The sequence below is a fragment of the Terrapene carolina genome, unplaced genomic scaffold, assembly GCF_002925995.2.
Source record: "Terrapene carolina triunguis isolate 2854851 unplaced genomic scaffold, T_m_triunguis-2.0 Scaffold474, whole genome shotgun sequence".
In the NCBI taxonomy this organism is placed as follows: Eukaryota; Metazoa; Chordata; order Testudines; family Emydidae; genus Terrapene; species Terrapene triunguis.
In genome coordinates, this window is record NW_020664825.1 from 1 (window position 1) to 16,068 (window position 16,068).

General features: G+C 61.8%; 1 protein-coding gene across 1 annotated transcript; it reads left to right on the forward strand.

The window, feature by feature from the left end:
- Window positions 1–2,789: 2,789 nt before the first annotated feature.
- LOC112124721 (complement C2-like) lies at window positions 2,790–16,065 on the forward strand (the record flags this gene model as incomplete). The annotated part of the gene is made up of 18 exons (XM_026658608.2): window positions 2,790–2,952; window positions 3,394–3,627; window positions 3,814–3,999; window positions 4,396–4,569; window positions 4,809–4,931; window positions 5,651–5,787; window positions 6,544–6,685; window positions 7,722–7,868; window positions 8,037–8,126; window positions 9,652–9,792; window positions 10,130–10,221; window positions 11,350–11,467; window positions 12,197–12,341; window positions 12,673–12,749; window positions 13,396–13,487; window positions 15,416–15,557; window positions 15,686–15,735; window positions 15,997–16,065. Coding segments are annotated over exons 1-18 (2,205 nt in total), but the record flags the coding sequence as incomplete, so codon positions are not given.
- Window positions 16,066–16,068: the final 3 nt, after the last annotated feature.

The window sequence follows — 16,068 nt, forward strand, 5'->3', positions numbered from 1 at the left end:
CTGGGGGGAGCTGGGGGGCTGAAAGGGGGAGCCGGGGGGCGATTCGAGGTGAGGCCGGGCTGGAGGCAGACAGGAAGGACAGGGGTTAGCTGAGGCTGGACACCCCCTTACTGCCTTTCATGCTCCCCCCTTCACCCCCAGACCCTCGATCACACCTGGCCAGCCCACCCTGCCAGCCCCGGCTGCCTGCATGCCCCGCGCCCCACGTCTGGGGGGTTCAGGCACCCACCTGAGCAGCTGCAAAGCAGCCCTGAACCCCCCCGGCCAGAGCTCCCCCATCGTGCCCCTCCCCCAATGCACTCCTCCCCCATTGCACCCACCCCCTGCTCCCCCATTGCACCCACCCCTGCTCCCCTCCCCTAATGTACCCCTCCCCCATTGCACTCAGCCCCTGCTCCCCCATTGCACCCACCTCTGCTCCCCTCCCCTCCCCCAATGCACCCCTCCCCCATTGCACTCATTCCCTGCACCCCTCCCCTCCCCCATCGCACCCCCTGCCCCATTGCACACACCCCACTGCGCCCCTCCCCCAATGCATCCCTCCTCCATCGCAGCCAGCCTCCCGCTCCCCTCCCCCATTGCACCCACCCCTGCTCCCCTACCCTACTGCACCCCCTGCCCCGTGGCACGCCCCCCAATGCACCCCTCCCCCAGCGCAGCCAGCCTCCCGCACCCCTCCCCCAGCGCACCCCTCCCCCACTGCATCCACCCCACTGCGCCCCTCCCTACTCCCCGGGGCCCCCCCTCACCTGCAGGCGGCCGCGGGTCCCGGCCCCCCGGGATTTCCGCCCCTCGCTTCGCTTTGGGGGTTTGGGGGTTTTTCTATTTTTGCACAAGGAGCCAACTCCAGAGAAAGGGAATTAAAGGGGCCAGGCGAGGCGAGGGGCCCTTAAAGGGGCAGGACCCGGCGGGAGGGATTATTGTCCGCCAGATGAAAAGTAAACGGCGAAGGGAGGGGAGAGGACAATGAGGGGGGGATTGGCAGCCCCACCGCCCTGGTGCATTGTGGGATACGGGGGTGCGTGAGCGGAGGTGGCCCCAGTGCATCACGGGAGATGGGGTGCGTGGGGGGAGGCAGCCCCGGTCCATCGTGGGAGATGGGGGTGCGTGGAGGGGCAAGGCCCTGGTGCATTATGGGATACCCGGGTGCGTGGGGGGTGGAGGCCCGGTGCATCGTGGGATATGGGGGTGCGTTGGGGGGAGGCGGCTCCGGTGCATTGTGGGACATGGGGGTGCGTTGGGGGGAGGCGGCTCTGGTGCATCGTGGGATATGGGGGTGCGTTGGGGGGAGGTGGCTCTGGTGCATCGTGGGATATGGGGGTGCGTTGGGGGGAGGCGGCCCCAGTGTGAAACGGGGGTATGTGTGGGGAGGTGGCCCCAGTGCATCATGGGATACAGGGGATTGTTGGGGGGGAGGCAGCCCCAGTGCATCATGGGATATGGGCAGCGTGGGGGGAGGCGGCCACGGTGCATAGTGGGATATGGGGGTGTGTCAGGGAGTCCCCAGGCGATGCTCTGGAACTGCTCCCCACAAAGCCAGTCAGGACTTTGGGGAGCCTCCTCTCCCTCGGAGCAGACCGTCTTCAGGGCAAGAAGCTCACACGGCTTCTCCTCCTGGGTCTCTCCTGGGAGCATTCAGCCTATGCCCCTCCGTGCGCTTCCCACAGCGAGTCCGCCCTGGCGGGGTCCTGGGGCAGCCAGAGGGTCCTGCACCCCCACTTCGCAGTCAGACGTGACTCTCGGCCAGCCAGTAAAACAGAAAGTTTATTTGACGACAGGAACACGGCGTAGGGCAGAGCTTGTAGGTACAGAGACCAGGACCCCTCAGTCAGGTCCATCGTGGGGCCAGGGAGCGCAGAGCTGCGTCTGGGCCCCACTCCATTTCCCCAGCCAGCTCCAAACTGAAACTCTCACACACCCTTATCCCACCACCTAGATACTTAAGAAATGCAACGGGGAAACTGAGGCACTCACACAGTATTCAGAGAAAACATTAAGAACATTCCCACTTCGTCACAGGGTGTGTGTGGGGTGGAGGCCCTGTTGCATCATAGAATATGGAGGTGCGTTGGGGGGAGGCAGCCCTGGTGCATCATGGGAGACGGGGGGAGGTGGCCCCGGTGGATCATGGGAGATAGGGGTGTTGGGGGAAGGCGGCCCTGGTGCATCATGGGAGACGGGGGTGCGTGGGGGGACACAGTCCCGGTGCACCGTGGGATACTGGGGGTGCGTGGGAGGGCAGCCCCAGTGCATTGTGGGAGCTGGGGGCACTTGGGGATTTGCTGGCTACCTCTCTCTCCTTTAATTCCCCCTCTCCATCCTCCCCTTTAAGAACAGTGACATCATCATACGGCGCCAAGCACCAGATGGGCGGGGGGGACGAGGGAAATTTTTTACCCATAAAATCACCATGGAAACCACCCCCCCACACACACATGTGCCCCTCCCCCATCTCCCACTCTGAAGTGGGGGGAGTGGAGGCCCGGACTCCTGGGTTCTCTCGCTGGCTCCGGGCGGGGAGTGGGGTCTGGTGGTTAGAGCAGATGCGGGGGGGGCAGGACTCCTGGGTTCTCTCCGGGCGGGGGCGGGGCCGCAGGGCTGGCTCGGGGCTCACTAATCCTGTACCCATTAACCGGGGAGCCGGGAAATGAGCCGTTGTTTGTGCAGCCCCGTGTGTGTCACCAAAACAAACAGCCCCTGACCCCGGGGCCGCAAGGCCAGACCACCCCCCCGCCACCCCAGGGGGGGCACCGGCCCTTCCCCCTAGGGAGCGCTGCCAGCCTGAGCCCAGCCCTATCGCCTGGGGGGGGAGGGGCCCGTGGCTGGGCCTGGCCCCACGGGGGAGGCTCCCCATAGCAGAGCCGCCAGGCCAGGAGCAGGTGCGCAGGTCCCCCCCAGGACCCACCATGGCCCCCTCCCTCTGCGCCCTTCTGCTGCTCGCCCTCCGCCCAGGTACGGGGGGGGCATGGAGCCCCCCAGGGACGGGGCAAGCGAGGGCGCGGAGGGAGTTCGGGGGGGTCGAGCTGCGTGCGGGGGGGGGGCGAAATGTCCTCCCTGCACTCCTTCATTGGGCCTGTTTCTCGTTCCCCTTTTCCTGTCCCCCCATCCTGCAGCCCGTCCCTCTCTCTCTCGCTCCCGGCTTCTGCCTCCATCCCTCTCCCTTTTCCTTCCCCTCTCGCAAGCCGTCCGTCCTTCCTTCCTTCCTTTCTTTCTTTCTTTCTTTTCCCCCCTTTCTCAGTCTCTCCTTCCTTCTCTCTCTCTTTTGTTTTTTTCCCTTCCTTCTCTCTCATCTCTGCTCTTTTTTTCTCATTCTCTCTCTCCTTTTCCCCCCGAATCTCTCCCTCTCCTCCCTTGGGCCGTGCGTTCATTCCTGCCTGTTCCCCGTCTCCCCAGGTGCCTGGGCGCAGCCCCCCGAGGAGGCAGCGCCCTCCTGTGGCCAGGACGTGGCCATCCGCAATGGCACGTTCGCCCTGTCGGACGGGTACCGCCCGGGCAGCGTGCTCACCTATTCCTGCCCCCCGGGCTTCTACCCCTACCCACTGGGCAGCCGCCTCTGCCAGGACGACGGGCGCTGGACCACGCTCCGCACCCCCACCGGCTCCGTCTTCCCCCAGCCGCTCTGCCGAGGTACAGGATGCCCGGACACCGGGGTTCTCTGGGAGGGGAGTGGGGGCTAGTGTTTAGAGCGTGGTGGGGGCCAGGACTCCTGGGTTCAATCCCCGGCTCTGAGAGGGGAGTAGGGTCTAGTGGGGCGTGGGGGCCAGGAGCCAGGACTCCTGGGTTCTCTCCACTCTGGTTCCATTCTGGTTTCAGAGATCCGCTGCCCGGCGCAACTGGCATTCGAGAACGGCTCGTTCCAGCCGCGCCGGGCGTCCTACCCTGTGGGCAGCATCCTGACCTTCGAATGCTTGGACGGGTACATGCTGCGGGGGCCGGCCCAGCGCACCTGCCAGGGGAACGGGCACTGGGACGGGGGCACCCCTGCCTGCGATGATGGAGGTGAGACCCCCTTATCCCCCTGCACCCCCATATCTCCGAGAGCCCCCATCCCCCTGCGCCCCCATATCCCCTGAGAGCCCCCCATTTCCCCTCTGCCCCATATCCCCCTGCGCCCCCGAGAGCTTCCTGAGCCCCCATTGCACCCCTGAGAGCCCCACATTTCCCCTCTCTCCCATATCCCCCTGTGCCCCCGAGAGCCTCCTGAGCCCCCATTGCACCCCTGAGAGCACCCCATTTCCCCCGTATCCCCATATCCCCCTGCGCCCCCGAGAGCCCCCATACCCCCTGTATGCCCCAAGCACCCCCATGTCCCCAGGGAGCTCAGGGGTGGAGGTGGGTCCCGGGGGGTTGGAGACTGGGGATTCGGGGGCCGTTCTCACCTCTCTCTGCCCCCAGCTGAGCACTGCCCCAACCCCGGGGTGCCGGCCGGGACGACGAAGAGCGGCAGCCGGTACCGGCTGGGCGAGCGGGTTTCCTACCGCTGCCAGGCGGGGCTGTCTCTGGTGGGGTCCGCGCAGCGTGTCTGCACCGAGGCTGGGGAGTGGTCGGGGGCCGAGCCCAGCTGCAGAGGTGAGTGATTCCTCCCCACCCCCACCCACATCCCTGGCCCAGGGCTCCCCCTTCTGGCCCTCCACCCCCTCCAGATTCCCCCACCCCTGGGGCTCCTTCACCCACCTCCACAACTCCCCCCCCACCTGCCCAGGGTCCCCCTCCCCATCCCTCCTTGACCCTCGGTCTCCCCCCCACCTCCGGCGCCGTGTACCCCGCTGCCTGGCTAACAGGGGCCCCGCTTCCCCCTGCCCGCGCAGCCCCTTTCTCCTACGACCGGGTGGAGGACGTCGGGGCCGAGTTCGGAGCCTCCTTCTCCAATGTCTTGGGCCTGGCCAGCTCCTCGGCCTCCTCCAGCCTCAACGCCTCCATCATAAAGCCACGTGAGTCTGCCTGGGAGTGTGGGGGGAGGCAGGCCCTGGGGGGGATTCTGATGGGGTGGGGACCAAGGGGAGAGGGTGGTGTCGCGGAGTGTGGGGGACTCAGGGCCCTGCACCCCCGGCTCCCTGCGATTCACCATGACTCTCAGCCAGCCAGTAAAGCAGAAGGTTTATTTAGACGACAGGAACACAGTCCAAGACAGGTCTTGCAGGCACAGACAACAGGACCCCCCTCAGTTAGGTCCATCTTGGGGTCCCCGGGCACCCCAGCCCCCTTGGGAGATCAGAGCTCCGTCTGCCTCCCAGCCACCTCACCGGCCCGCTCCTGAAACTCTCCCTTCAGCGACCCCTCCCACAGCCTTTGTTCAGTTTCCCGGGCAAAGGTGTCACCTGGCCTCTAACCCCTTCCTGGGTTCTCATGTTACATGCTCAGGTATTCTCCGTAGGTCAGTCTCCCATCCCCCAATGCAGACCATCCTAGCCACACTCCCCTGTCAGCATTCACAGACCACAGTAAGAACAGTCCCAGTTCGTCACAGGTGGTCTCTGCGGGGCGATGAGGATGCAGTGGGGGCGGGAGTCCAAGAGATGGGGGTAGCAAGAGGCAGTGGGGAGAGGAGGGAATTGAGGGAGTAGGGGTTGGTACTAAGGGAGGTGGGGCACACAGGGGGATCCTTCTCCCCAGGATGTTGCGGATGACCTCTCCCGATTCCCCTGCCCAGCAACATTCCTGGGCCGCAGGCTCATTCTTAGCGAGGACAGCTTCGTTAATGTCTACCTGCTGGTGGACTCCTCGAAGAGCGTCAACAGAGAAAACTTCCAGATCTTCAAGGAATGGGTGGAGAACATTGTGGACCGGGTGAGTCCGGGGTGGGGGCGGCAGCTCCACTGCCAGGGACTATGTCTCAGCATTGGTTCTAAGCGGCTCAACACCAGCCATGGCCACTGCGATTTCTAGGGGTGTCTACAATGGTTCTGGGCACCTCAGTGTCTGTTATGCATGCTGCAAGTTCTAGGTCCTTGTATGTCAGCTCAAAGGTTCTTCACTGCCAGACATGGATGACACAAGTTCTGTGCACATGCATGCTGGTTCTAGGTACATCAACACCAGCCATGGACTCTGCAAGTTCTAGAGGCTTGTGCGCAGGCGCTACATACCACAGGTCAGCCATGAATGCTACAGGTTCTAGATGCCTGCATGCCTGTTCCAGGTATCTCAATAGTAGCCAAGGGCACTGCAAATTGTAGCTTCTCCCACATCAGATCTAGGTATTTCAGTGCCAACAATGAGTGCTGCAAGTTGTAGGTGCCTCTACCCCAGTTCTAGGAATCTCGCTGCTGCAAGCTCTAGGTGCCCATATGCTGATTCTACCTACAATGACACCTTATGGACATTGCAAGCTCTAGGTATCGCTGCCTTGGTTCTAGATTCTTCAATACCAGCCACACGTGCTGCAAATTCTAGGTGTCTCAGTGTTGGGTTTAGGTGCCTCAGTACCTGCTCTGGGCCCCTCAGCACTGGGTCTAGGTGTCTCTCATTGCCAGAGCTCACTTTTCTGTTCTTTCTCATACGCTGTTCTCCTCTTCCTCCCTCCCTATCTCTCACCCGTTCCAGATTGCCAGCTTTGAAGTAGCGTCCAGCTTTGCTGTGATCTCCTACGCCACCAAGCCCAAGAAAATCGTTTCCATTCATGATCCCGAAGCTTCTGACGCGGATGCGGTTATCAGAAAGATAAAGACGGGGATGAATTTTCAAGGTCCTGCATGCTTCCTCTTCACGGGGCCTCCCTAATGTATGGGGGTCTTGGGCTGTCAATACCACTCACGCCCTGTATTAGGTGCCTCAGGACCCTGGATATTACTTGGGTTCTAGGTGCCTCAACACCTGCTTTCAGATTGGGAGATGGACGCTGGTGGTCACGTCAAGCCAGTAATAAACCATCATTAGGGTTTCTAAAAATAATAGAATGTAACTTGCTAACTCAGAAAGTATCGCACCCACCATGAACTAACTCTATTTTGGATCTTACTATGACAGATAAAGAGGAATTGATCACTGGACTGGAAGTTGGTGGTTGCCTAGAGACCAGTGATCGTGACCTGATTGCATTCAATATGAGCAAACAGAGACAGTCCCAGATGGAAATATATATATTTAGTGCTTCAAAGAGAACTAATTTCCCCAACCTAAGGAAAATGCCGAGTGAAATTGAGTGGGAGGAAATGTTAAGTTCTAGGTGCCCTCAGTACCAGCCCTTAATCTCACTAGAATTTTAGTTGCCTCAACACTAGTCCAGGGCACTGTCAGTTCTTGATGACTTAGCATCACTTGTGGACACTATTGGTTCTAGGCACCTCAACCCCAGTCACAGGCATTGTTGGTTCTAGATGCCTCAACACGCATTATGGGTATTATAGGTTCTAGGTGCCTCAATGGCCGCACCTCCTTTAAGGCTTTAGATGCATCAACACCAGCAGAGACGACCCATGCCTGCTGATGGGCAGGGAGCAGAGCGAGGGCAGCTGGCTTCAGCAGTGTTACTGAGCATACTCAGTCCATGTGAGCATGCTCTGTCCAAGCCAAGCAGCAAATCTGGCGGGGGGGAAGGAACGTGATCCCACATGCCCCCTCACGCATCACCTCTGGAATTCAGTTCTAGATAGATCTATTCCATCTATTGTCATTACTGGCTCTAGGCTCCCCCACATGGGTTTCAGATGCTTCACTATATCCTGGGTTCTAGGTGCTTTAGCACCAGTTCTAGGTATGTGGGGTATTTTATCCTTTTGCAGATCATGGCAACGGGACTGGAACCAACATCCGAGCAGCGCTGCTGGAGGTGTATAACATGATCCTGTTCCAGCAGCAGTCCTTTGACCGGCAGGGCAAGCCAGATGCGTGGAAGACAATCCGGCATGCCATCATTGTGCTGACAGATGGTGAGGAGTGACTGTTCCATTCTTTGGGGGCCAGGAAAAGGGTTATCTGATCCCCATTCTCAGTGGGTGCAGGTCAAGCTTCCCAACTGCATAGCCCCTTGTCAATGTGCCCCTGTCTTGGGGGAAGGGAATGGGTCATATCTGCTAACCCATAGGATGTTGTTTCAGGCAAATACAACATGGGAGGATCCCCCAAGGATGCAATAGCCAAGATAGAAGATGTCCTAGAGATCAAGCCAGACAGGAAAGACTACCTAGGTGAGTCTGCCAACACACTTGGGTCCATTCCAGTGATGGTTGCAGTCCTTCACTGATGTGATCTACCTGTTCTAGGTGCCTTAATGCCGGTTCTAGGTGCTTCATTACTTGGCTGTGGCCACAGTTCCAGGATCTTGGCACTTCCCATTCTAGAGTTGTCAATATCTTCCTTGGCGCTGCAATGCCAGGATCCGGGTGTTACGAGTTCTAGGTGCCTAAAAACTAGTTCAGGGATCTGGGAATTCCCAGTTCTAGACGCATCAGTATTCTATTTATATTATTGGCTTTAGGTGCCTCAACAGGGGTACCAGACACTTTAAGCCCAAGCCTAACCAGCCCAGTATACTCTGTCTTGGTGTTATATCAACTCTGTATACCCCAGTGCCTTCACAACAGGTTATTTATACTGTTGGTTTTAGATGATTTAATATCACCTGTTGGCATGGCAGCAGCGTGTTCTTTGCAACATTGGTTCTAGATGTGTCTACATACATTCTGGATACCCTCTGTGTTAGTCCTGCTACCTAACAGGTTATTTAATCTCTTCTGGGTATCCCAATAGTACTCCTCTATGAAGATATTACCACTGCTGGTTCTAGGTACCACTACACTTGTTCTGTTTTCCCAAGACCAGACCTGGCTATGAAATGAGTTTTCTTCCCACACAAAAGTTTTGATGAAAGCAACAAAGGCTTTTATTAAGAATTTTCTTCAGAAGTTTCTGGGTATTTTTCAATTTTTGCCAATTTTTTCAGTTTTAACTGAAAAGAGATATTGCCTGCTGAAAATTTTTGACCCAAAAGGTCATTTTTCTTTGTTCAGGGGGAGGGATGTTCCACACTTTTGAGTAGCTCAACTTGCTATCAAGTTTTCTGCTTTCTTGATTCTAGGTGCCAATTATAGGTATGAATAATGATAACTCAATTTTAGCATCTATATGCTACAATTTCCAGGTTCCTCTGTGCACCCTATTCCTCACTAGCCGATTCCTTCTACTCTGGGTTCTAGGTACCTCAACACTGGTTCTAGGCATTATTAGGTCCTAGATGGTCCTAGGTCCTCTATTTGTCAGAAGCTGGGAATGAGCAACAGGGGATGGCTCACTTGATGATTACCTTTTCTGTTCATTCCCTTTGAAGCACCTGGCATTGGGCACTGTCAGAAGACCGGATACTGGGCTAGATAGACCTTTGGTCTGACCAAGTATGGCCGTTCTTATGCCCTAGTAATAAGTTTTAGGCACTATGCCAATTCTAGGCACCACAGTATAAGTCCTAGTGCCTTGCTGCTGGGCTATTTGCCCTATTTGTTCTAGGTGCATCAGCGCAGGTTCTAGGTGCCTCAACACCATTTCTAAGCACTGCTGGGTTCCAAAATGCCCTAATTATTGGTTCTGGGCCCACTGCTGGTTGTAGACTCCACACTACCAGGGACAGGGCTCTCCAGTGACCTTCCAGCCTCAACACCAGCTCCAAACACTTCAGATTCTCGGTGCCCTCATGCAGTTTCTTGACTTGCCTCCTAGATATCTATGCCTTTGGGATTGGGACGCAGGAGGTGGACTGGGATGGCCTTAATGAGATTGCTTCCAAGAAGGAAGGGGAGAGGCACGCCTTCAAGATGGACTCCAGCCAGAATCTCAAGGCTGCGTTCGAGGATGTCCTGGGTATGTCGAGGCCGACAGCGGGCGCGGTGTCCCCCTGTCACAGCGCGGGGGCCTCGTCTTTGCAGGCTGTCTAGTCAAGCTGCCAAGGAGGAGGGCTGGGAAGTCTCGTCTCCGTGTCTGGAACTGGGTGGGGGCGTCTCTCCTAGAGGGGAACTGAGCCAGCGGGGGGGTCTCTTCCCATGGGGCACCAGTTTGGGGGGGGCTCCACTGGGACTATGGGGCCATGTGGGCTTGGGGGTCTTCCAGGACAGTCACCCTAGGGTGTGGGGGTCACACAGAGGGGCATGGCAAGCAGTGACCCCGAGGACTAACCCTCTTCCCCCCCCCCATGGCACAGACACCAAAAACATCCACGATCTCTGTGGGCTGGGGAATGATTCGCAGAGCGCCACGCACCAGCAGAAGAACCCCTGGCACGTGGTCATCAAGGTGGGTCTGTCTGCTGAGCCTTCTTGGGGGGTGCTGTCACGTTCGCTCCCTCCCTGGGGCGTGGAACCACCGTCCCAGACACCTGGGTCCCTGTGACAAACTGGGACTGTTCTTACTGTGGTCTGTAAATGCTGACAGGGGAGTGTGGCTAGGATAGTCTGCATTGGGGGAGGGGAGACTGACCGAGGGAGAATACCTGAGCATGTAACGTGAGAACCCAGGAAGGGGTTAGAAGCCAGGTGACACCTTTGCCCGGGAAACTGAACAAAGGCTGTGGGAGGAGTCGCTGAAGTGAGAGTTTCAGGAGCTGGCTGGTGGAATGGCTGGGAGGCAGACGGGGCTCTGACCTCCCAAGGGGGCTAGGGTGCCCGGGGACCCCAAGATGGACCCAACTGAGGGGGGTCCTGTTGTCTGTGCCTGCAAGACCTGTCTTGGACTGTGTTCCTGTCGTCTAAATAAACCTTCTGCTTTACTGGCTGGCTGAGAGTCATGGTGAATCGCAGGAAGCCGGGGGTGCAGGGCCCTGTGTCCCCCTACACTCCGTGACAGTCCCGTTCCCTCCCTCCCGGGGGGGCTGTGAGCACTGCAGGGCCCCCTGGTAGTGCTGGGAGTGGGGGTGCTCCTCCCACGGCCCCTCCCTGCATTTGCCCCTTGTCACGGAGTGTGGGGGACTCAGGGCCCTGCACCCCTCTTCCTGGGATTCCCCAGGACTCTCAGCCAGGCAGTAGAACAGAAGGTTTATTGGACAATAGGAACGCAGTCTACAGCAGAGCTTGTAGGTACAACCAGAACCCCTCAGTCAAGTCCTTCTGGGGGGCAGGGAGCTCAGACCCCAGCCCTGGGGTTCCCTGCGTTCCATGACACAGCCCAAACTGAAACTAAAACCTCCTCCAGCCACTCTCTCCCCCTCCCCCCGGCTCCCCCTCTCCCTTTGTCCAGTCTCCCGGGCCAAGGTGTCGCCTCGCCCCCCGCACCCCCGGCTCAGGTTACGTGCTCAGGTATCCTCACTCAAGGGGAGTCACCCCCTGCTCTCCCATCCCCCATGCAGACAGCCCCAGGAAAAGCAGACGCCATTCCCAGGTCAGTCCGCCCCGCTCCCTGCTCCTCACACCCTCTCCCTGTCCGTAGGGGAGGACGGGCGCCTCGTGCCGGGGGTCCCTGCTTTCTGACTCGTGGGTCCTGACAGCCGCACACTGCTTCAACCAGGTGACAGACACCTCCCTCTGGAGAGTGCAAGTGGATAAGGGTGAGTCCTGGCTCCCAGCCCACCCGTTCCAACCCACTAGACCCCCCTCCCCTCCCAGGGCCGGGAGAGAACCCAGGCGTCCTGGCTCCCAGCCACCTGCTCTAACCACTAGCCTCTTTCCTGGTGCGCGCCCGTTGGCAGAGTCGCCTCCAGCACGGGCCCTTCTCCCCCGTCCGACCTTTCCTCAGCTCCGACCTGGGCCCTGCGTTCCCCTCACCGCACCCCTGCCCGGCCCCTGGCTGGCCTGGACCTCACTGACGGGCAGGAGAACGGCCCCATGGGCCGACAAGGGGAACGAACAGAGCAGGGCAGATGGCGAGTGAGCCGTCCCACCGGCCAGTCCCAGCCTCTGGCAGTCCGAGGGCTGCGTCCCTGGCCATCCCGGCTAGTAGCCACCCACAGCCCCATCCGCCCGGAGCTTTGGCCTTACAGCAACCTCCGGCAGTGAGTTCCACAGGTTGTCAGGGCGCTCGGCGATGCCTTGCGTGGGTTTGGAGCCCGCTGCCTGGTCACTTCCTCGCTTGCCCCCTGGTTCCTGCGTTCCGGGAAGGGGCGAATACACTCCCCGGGTCCCGCTCTCCAGCCCCCTCGGTCGTCTCTTTGCCAAGCTGACCGGGCCCAGGCGCACGGAGCAGCCCCCGAATCGGCCCCGTGTCCCGAGGGGGAGCGTCCAGGCTGGGGGCCCATCCCGTGGGGCTGGGCCAGGCCTGAGGCTGTGTCTCGGGGCAGGGCCGGAGATCTCCATCGAGCGCAGGATCGACCACCCATGGTACAACGTCACGGCCAAGGCCGGCCAGGGCATCCCCGAATACTACGACTACGACGTGTCGCTGATCAAACTGCAGCAGGCCGTGCAGTTCTCCGGGCGGGTCAGGTGAGAGCGGGGCTGGGGCCTGGCCCCTCTAGGGGGCGCCGGCTCCCACCCGGCCCCAGGGTGGGGACTGGCTGGCTCAGAGGGGCGGGGAATGGGGCAGGGGCCTGGCCCCTCTAGGGGGCGCCGGCTCCCACCCGGCCCCAGGGCAGGGACTGGCTGGCTCGGGGGGGCGGGGAATGGGGTACCGGGCCTGGCCTCTCTAGGGGGCACCGGCTCCCACCCGGCCCCAGGGTGGGGACTGGCTGGCTCAGGGGGGTGGGGAATGGGGCAGGGGCCTGGCCCCTCTAGGGGGCACCAGCCCCAGCTCAGCGCCCATCTGTCTCCTCCCCAGACCCATCTGCCTGCCCTGCACGACGCGAGCGAACCGAGCGCTGAAGAAGCCCCAGGGGGCAACGTGCAGGGATCACGGTGAGTGTGACGTCCCAGGGGCCGTGATCGCCCCGTGCGTCCCTCGAGCCTGGCGCCCCCGGGAGCGTCTCGCCGCACCGGCTCCGCGGGCAGGGGCATCAGGGCACGGGCGGGGGCGGGGCCTGGGGCGTGGGGGCCCCGCTCGGAGCGGCGGGCGGAGGCGGGCGGCTTGGGGGGCAGGGCAGGGACGGCTGCCAGCCAGCGCCCCGGCTTGCCTGGCGCGGAGGGGCAGGGCCTGGGTGGCTCCCACCCACTTCCGATCCGCCAGTTCCCGGCATGGCCCCACGTGAAAACCTCTGTGCTGAATGTGCCCCCTCTGATTTTAACACCCACTAACCCTCACTCTAACCACCACCCCCTCCTTCCAAGGAATGAACCCAGGAGTCCTGCCCCAGCCCCTCCCTGCCACAACCACTACCCCCCCTGCTATTCCAGGGAACCCAGGCGTCCCGGCCCCAGCCCCCGCCGCCCATTCAGGGAACCCAGGCGTCCCGGCCCCAGCCCCCGCTGCCCGTCCAGGGAACCCAGGCATCCCGGCCCCGGCCCCCGCCGCCCGTCCAGGGAACCCAGGCATCCCGGCCCCGGCCCCCGCTGCCCGTCCAGGGAACCCAGGCGTCCTGCCCTAACCTGGCTGTCTGCCCTGCAGAGCTGGAGCTGCTGGGCCTGGAGCGGGTCCCCGCCCACTTCATCTCCCTGGCCAACCAGAGGTTAAACGTGCAAATCAAGACCAAAAAGTCGGTAGGTGGGGCCCTGTGCCCCAGAGTGGGGGGGGTCTGTCCCGGGCGCCGTGGGGGGCACTGGCTCCTGCCCCATTTGGGGGGCCATTTGCAGCAGGGAGAAGATGCTGCCCCTGTCCCAGCTGCTCAGGGAGAGCTGGGGGGGAGGGGCTGATGGGGTGTGTGTCCCCCATGCCCCCCGTCTCTGCTGAGCTGGGGGGCAGGGGAGCCCAGCTGTGCCTGGAGCGGGAGCTGCCCGGGTGCTGGGCTGAGCAGGCTGGGGAGAGCTCGGCTTAGAGACACACACTGACACCCTCGTGCACCCAGTCTCCCTCGCACGCCCTGACACCCTCGTGCACCTGGTCTCCCTCGCACGCCCTGACACGCGCACGCCCCCGGTCTCCCTCGCACGCCCTGACACGCGCATGCACCCCGGTCTCCCTCGCACGCCCTGACACACGCATGCACCCCGGTCTCCCTCGCACACCCTGACACGCGCATGCACCCCGGTCTCCCTCGCACACCCTGACACGCACACGCCCCCCGGTCTCCCTCGCACGCCCTAACACGCGCATGCACCCCCGGTCTCCCTTGCACGGCCTGGCACGTGCACGCGCAGCCCCAGTCTCCCTCGCACGCCCCAACACGCACACCCCTGGTCTCAATCGCACACACCCACACGGTCTCCCTCACACACACCCCGACACACACACGCGCGCGCACACACACACATACCGTCTCCCATGTACACACCCTGACACACGTACACAAACCCTGACACACGTGGACACACCCCAACACGTGCACACACCTGGTTTCCCTCGCACACGCCCCGACACACACCTGCCCTGACGCACACACACCCGGTCTCCCTTGCACACCCCAATGCGCACACAAACACCCCCCAACCACACATGGTCTCCCTTGCACACACCCAGGCACGCACATGCACACACCGATGCACACACATCGACATGTACGCACACACCCAGACTCATGCACACACCCCAACACACACCCGCACACCCAGTCTCCCTAGCACACACCCCGACGCACGTGCACACGCACTCACACGCTTGTGTTACTGTTGGCGCTGTGACCTCTCCCTGGGGAGACGGGCCGGGCCGTGGGCTCTGGGAGTTGTGCTGGGCCGAGCCAGGGTCGGGAGGTCGGGCTGCTCTGTGCGTTCAGCGTCTGTTCCTCTGCGGCCCGGTTCCTTCTGTGGAATTATCCACTGCCCGCCCCTGCCAGAACGTCAGTGGAGCCGGCGCTCGCCGGAGCCGTGCTAGTCCCGCCGCGTTGGCCGCACACACAACCGCGGACCCGGGGCCAGCGCCGGCGCCGGCCGTTCATTGCCACACGGGATTTTTAGGCGTGTCTGCAAAATACCCTCAAATCCGAACGAAACGGAGTGCGCTTCCCAGGCGGGCCAAAGAGCGAGGCTGGAGCCAACAGCAGCGCGTCCCACGCACGCAAGCGGGCGGCAGAAACCCGATGTCCTCAGACAAATTCCTTCCCCTGCGCCGGGCCGGAGATCCCCCGAGTCGCGCCCGGCCCCGGGGGGCAGGGAGGGGTTTAGAGGGCGAAGAGAAGGGGAAGACCGGACGCGGGTGCCGGAGATCCCCCGAGTCGTGCCCGGCCTCAGGGGGCAGGGAGGGGTTTAGGGGGCGAAGAGAAGGGGCTGACCGGACGCGGGTGCCGGGGATCCCCCGAGTTGCGCCCGGCCCCGGGGGGCAGGGAGGGGTTTAGGGGGTGAATAGTCTTGCCCCCCCCCCCCCGAGGTGGGAGAGAACCCAGGAGTCCTGTCCCCGCCCCCAAGGTGGGAGAGAACCCAGGAGTCCGGGGACCCCCCTCCAGGAGGTGAGAGAGAACCCAGGAGTCCTGCCCTCCCGCGGTGGGAGGGAACCCAGGAGTCCTGGTGCCCGGCTAAGCCCTGGCTCTCGCCCCCAGCGCCCTTCGTGCATTGGTGGCGCCATCCAGCCTGGCATGATCTACGCCAACGTGTCGGACGTGTCCCAGGTGGTGACCGACCGGTTCCTCTGCTCTGGGCAGGAGGCCAGCGGCGGCTCGGAGGAGGCGTCTACCTGCAAAGGTGACACAGGGCCTGTCCCCTCTAGGGGGCGCCGGCTCCCACGGCCCCACGGCAGGGACTGGCTGGCTCAGGGGGGCAGGGAAGGGGATCTGTCCCCTGTGGGTCTGAGTTCTGGTTTCCCCCCACAGGTGAATCTGGGGGGGGGTTGTTCCTGGAGAAGAAGAGGAGATATTTCCAGGTTGGTAAGCCCCTCCCCCCAGCTTTCTTGTCCGGACGCCTGGGTCCCATCCTCTCTCTCCCTGGGCCTGGGAGCTGTGTCTGTTGGGGGGCAGGGGGGGCTGTCCTGGACGCCTGGGTCCCATCCTCTCTCTCCGTGGGGCGGGGGGGGCTGTCCCGAACGCCTGGGTCCCATCCTCTCTGTCCCCAGGGCTGGGAGCTGTGCAGGTGGGGGGGAGCTGTCCCGGATGCCTGGGTCCCAGCCCCGTGTCTGTCTCCCCAGGTGGGCGTGGTGAGCTGGGGCACCTACAGCCCCTGCCCCTCGAAGCAGAAGGAGAACGAGGAGGTGAAAAGG